This window comes from Corvus brachyrhynchos, unplaced genomic scaffold, assembly GCF_000691975.1.
Source record: "Corvus brachyrhynchos isolate BGI_N302 unplaced genomic scaffold, ASM69197v1 scaffold37, whole genome shotgun sequence".
Taxonomy (NCBI): domain Eukaryota; kingdom Metazoa; phylum Chordata; class Aves; order Passeriformes; family Corvidae; genus Corvus; species Corvus brachyrhynchos.
The window spans coordinates 2,013,639-2,017,781 of NW_008239289.1; the positions used below are offsets into that span (position 1 = coordinate 2,013,639).

The following is a 4,143-nucleotide window of genomic DNA, read 5'->3' on the forward strand; positions in this document are numbered from 1 at the left end:
GAGGAAAGAAAATGAAGGAAAGAAATAATGTTAGAGGTATCAGGACTGCTTGTGTGGTTGCAAAATTTTGATGGTAGGATATCAAGTGGTAGGGAGGAGGGAGAGGCAGATGGTAAGCAGTGCAGCAACAGTGTGATGTAGAATATTGAACACAGAGACTTCCCTCCTTTGTTTTTGACCAGTTATACAGTTATTTTAAAAGCCACATGTACATATGCTGTTCCAGGCCCCCTCAAAGCATCTCCTTTTGTCTCTGAAAAAATTGGCTGGGCAGTTTAAATATTAGTTATGGGTGGATTGTACATCTGTGGGTGAACCACAGATTTACGCTACAGGGGAAAACTTGGTCTTCAGTTTATGTGGTTAAAGGTGATGCCATTGGGTACAGCTATTCCTATCTTTGAGAATTCAGCATTTTCACTGCTTTCATTTGCTTTCTTTTCCTTGCGCTTAGAAGAAGGCTGTGCTGTCATTCCATACCTCTACACCAGCAGCCTGCAAGCATCTTTGGAAGTGTGGGGTGGAGAACCAGGCTTTTTACAAGTATGTACACCCAAAGTCACTAACCATACTAAAAGTAAAAAAAACGAGTGAATGTGAGTAGAATGTACAATGTGAAATGTTTCATTTAATTAACAGAATGCAAAATGCAAACAGAAAATATGCAAGCTAATGGAGGATATTAATTCACTTCAAGCCAGTATTAGAAATTGTTTAAAATCTAAATGAGACAGAAGGGTTTTGGCTCTAGCACATTGTTTTTGCTGCTCTGTAGTGAGATAATGAATGGACACAGTACTGCACTTGTGTCTGGGAACATCGCTGTTAATCTTAGCCCTGCTGTGGAATATCTTGAGAGTGAAGGAAACAATCTGTTAGGCTTGAGTCTCTGGCCTCTTCTGCCAGGAGGTAGTTTGTTCTTCCACTTGAAATCCAAGGCTTGGTTAGAGCTGCTTGAAAAATAAACAGTTCTATGATTTAAGGAAGAAAATGTTCTTAGATACATTTTGAAAGATACCTGTGATCTTGTTAAACATAAAAAGCCTGTAAAGTGACAAAAAACAACAGCAAAAAGTACTATCTACCTCCCTATTCCCTGAAAGGGAACGTGATAATAATTCCTCATTAAAAACTCTTCTGCATTCTTTTTGCCCTCCACTGGCTTCGTTAGATTTGTTTATTGATGCTTCCCTTTAGGCATGTAGGTTTTATTCTTGCTACTTAGTGTTTCCTTACAGCCTCTCACATATTTTATAAATATTACTGTTTCTGTGTTGGCACATAGCAACACCAGGGGGCTGCTGTAAGGGTAAATAAAAATGAAGTAGGAAGAATGTGTCTTCTAACTTGGATGTTAATGACCTGCTTTAATTTGGAGAAGAGTTCCTCTTTAGTTTCAACTCTGATACAGTAATATGCAATCTATCCAATCGACATATTCAGTGAAGGAACAGGAAGCAGGAGCTGGCACAACACATCTGTCAATTCTCTATGCCAACATCTACTGTGCTTGAGACTATATGAAGTCTAAATATGGTGTATATATAAAGGCTAATATCCAGAAGCATTTTCTGTTGGAAATAGACTTAAGTAGGAAAATACTGCATGGTGTTTGAGTAGTTTCATTTTACGTTACAAGAAATAAATAAGGAATAGGAGATGATTTCCACCTGAAGAAGAGAAATTAGTAATTTCTTTGAGTAGAAATTAGCTCAATGTAAAAATATCTCAGTGAGACTCACAGGAATATCACCTCTCTGCTCTTGTTGTTAAACAGCTGTGATATTAATTATTTAGGTTTTGATCACAAATACATGGTTTAGGAGGTTTGATCTTGGCTAGATGCAAGTTGCCTACCCAGATGCTCATTCATTCATTCTCTTCAACAGGTCAAGAGGAAAAAAATATGATAAAATATCTTATAGCTTAGGATAAAGAGAGAAAGATTTCTTGCCTATTACTGTCACAGGCAAAACAGACTTGACTTGAGACTATATGAAGTCTAAATATGGTCTATATATAAAGGCTAATATCCAGAAGCATTTTCTGTTAGAAATAGACTTAAGCTGGAAAATACTGCATGGTGTTTGAGTAGTTTCATTTTACGTTACAAGAAATAAATAAGGTATAGGAGATGATTTCCACTTTTAACTTAATTTGTTTCTTACCTTTTCACTCTATTTCAAATTGTCAGTGGAGACAAAACTAAAACCACCCTTCCCCTGTTCAACTCCAGGCTCAACTTTACTCCTTCGTTTCTGACTCCTCTATGTCCACCTTGCTCTGACCAGGTCAGGGAGATGGGGAGTTTCTCTTTGTTGGTCCTTCCTTCTTACACACTTTTTTACCCCAATCTCCTTCATGAATATCTCAAGCATGGGTCCTTCCCATGGGCTTGCAGTCCTTCAGATATACCTGCTGCATCTTGTGGTCCTCTCCATGGGCCACAGCACCTGCCTGGAGCCAGCTCCTGTGTGGGCTCTCCACAGGCTGCAGCTTCCCTCACACCATGTGAACCTGCTGTAGTACAGGGTTTGCCATGGGTTGCAGTGGGGATATCTGCTCTTTATTTGGCTGCAGTGGGACAGCCTCCTTCCCCACAGTTTTCTCCACCGGCCTCAGGGTAGAATCTGCCCCAATACCTGGAGCACCTCCTCCCCCTCATTCTTCTCTGACTTTGGTGTGTTCCTTGCTGCTTCTCTCATCTATATTTATTTTTTTTCACTTTCCAAATTATGTTTGTGAGTCGAGTTATTTCTTAACAATGATTGCTTAAATTTTTTCCCACCTGTTTCAATTTTGGTGGGTCTTTCAAGAGGACTTCTTTAATAAAATGAAGATTGGTAATATTATTCAATGGATGGGGACCTGAACAATAGATTGGAAAATAGTAATGTTTAATATGCAGAGTGCAGAAGAATAACAATAATCCTCCAAACATGAAACTGAAGCCAAAACTATCCATATCTAAAGCCGTAAGATAGTAATTTTGAAACAGGAAATGTTTTCACACATTTCAGAGAAATAGAGTTGTACAGTGGGGACTGCCAGTTACTTAACAGCATTAGATACATCCATTTGTTTATATATATCTGCATAATACCAACAAGGTATTCTAATACGATTAGAGCAGACATAGTCAGATTGTGTAAGTAATTCATGGTAATGACACTTTGCCTTAATTAAATTTGGTCCTCTCCTGTTCCTAGAAGAGTTTGAGACTTGGAATTTAAGGTAAAGTCGTGATCACATGACATATTTTGAAAAACAGAGCTTTAGTCTTGTCTTGATCCAGGTTCGGGATTCACTGTTGTGATTATTCAAGTAGATACTAATCATAGAAAGTTATTTACTAGGGTCTGGGAATGAGAGACTCAATACAGAATCAATTTGCCATTTTTCAAGAGAACATCAAGGAAACAGCATGTGTGAGGTACTCTTCCATGATCTTATAAAAGACTGAGATAAAAGGTTGCTGTGTGCTTGGTGATTACAAAGAAGCAGTAGGATATGATGTAGGCTACTAAGAAATTGACTGAATAGAGATATTAGAAAAGCACCTACTTTGGGAGACAAGTTGTTATTTTTATTATTTCTTTGTTTTCCTCATGGAAAAGCAGAAATAGCCATATTTTCCCACAAACAAGGTGGTATTAGAACACATGTCCCAGGGGCTTTTGGTATAGTCTTTTTTCCTTCATGCTGTGAATGAAAATTCATAGAGATACAGCGTCTGCATTTAATTTTCTTGTTATCATGACAATCACTTGTTCCTTGTTCAGTCATTCTGTGCTGTCTGAATGATTTCATGTGTGCTTCATAGTCTACTTTGTATAAAGGCCTTAAAAATTTGGAAAGATCAATTTTTGGATATTACTTTATTATAAAAATAACAAAGCTTGTAGTTTGCCTTGTTTATTTTTTACTTATAATGTCCTCAAAAAGGTGACAGCCTCTGTTATTTTTCTTCAAGGTATGCAAAATCCAGTCAGATCAAGACAATGTCCAGCAGCAAGATATTTTTTAAAGGCAGTAGATTCCGATATAGGTGGGTGTTTGCTTTTTCTTGTTCATGGTAAACCATTTCTAAATGTATGAAAATGTCAGTAATTACTCATAGAAAATTCAGGGCTTTTCCTGCTG

General features: G+C 37.5%; 1 protein-coding gene across 3 annotated transcripts in view; it reads left to right on the forward strand.

Annotated features, from left to right (window-relative positions):
* Positions 1-4,143, forward strand: part of FRMD3 (FERM domain containing 3) — a 94,341-nt gene that overhangs the window by 71,709 nt on the left and 18,489 nt on the right. For 2 of the 3 annotated variants that reach the window (XM_008638428.2, XM_017740461.1), the window contains 2 exons: positions 455-543; positions 3,974-4,048. In XM_008638428.2, the coding sequence (XP_008636650.1) occupies positions 455-543; positions 3,974-4,048 (164 nt within the window). The remainder of the gene's footprint in view (positions 1-454; positions 544-3,973; positions 4,049-4,143) is intronic. The other variant, XM_017740460.1, reaches the window with a different exon arrangement.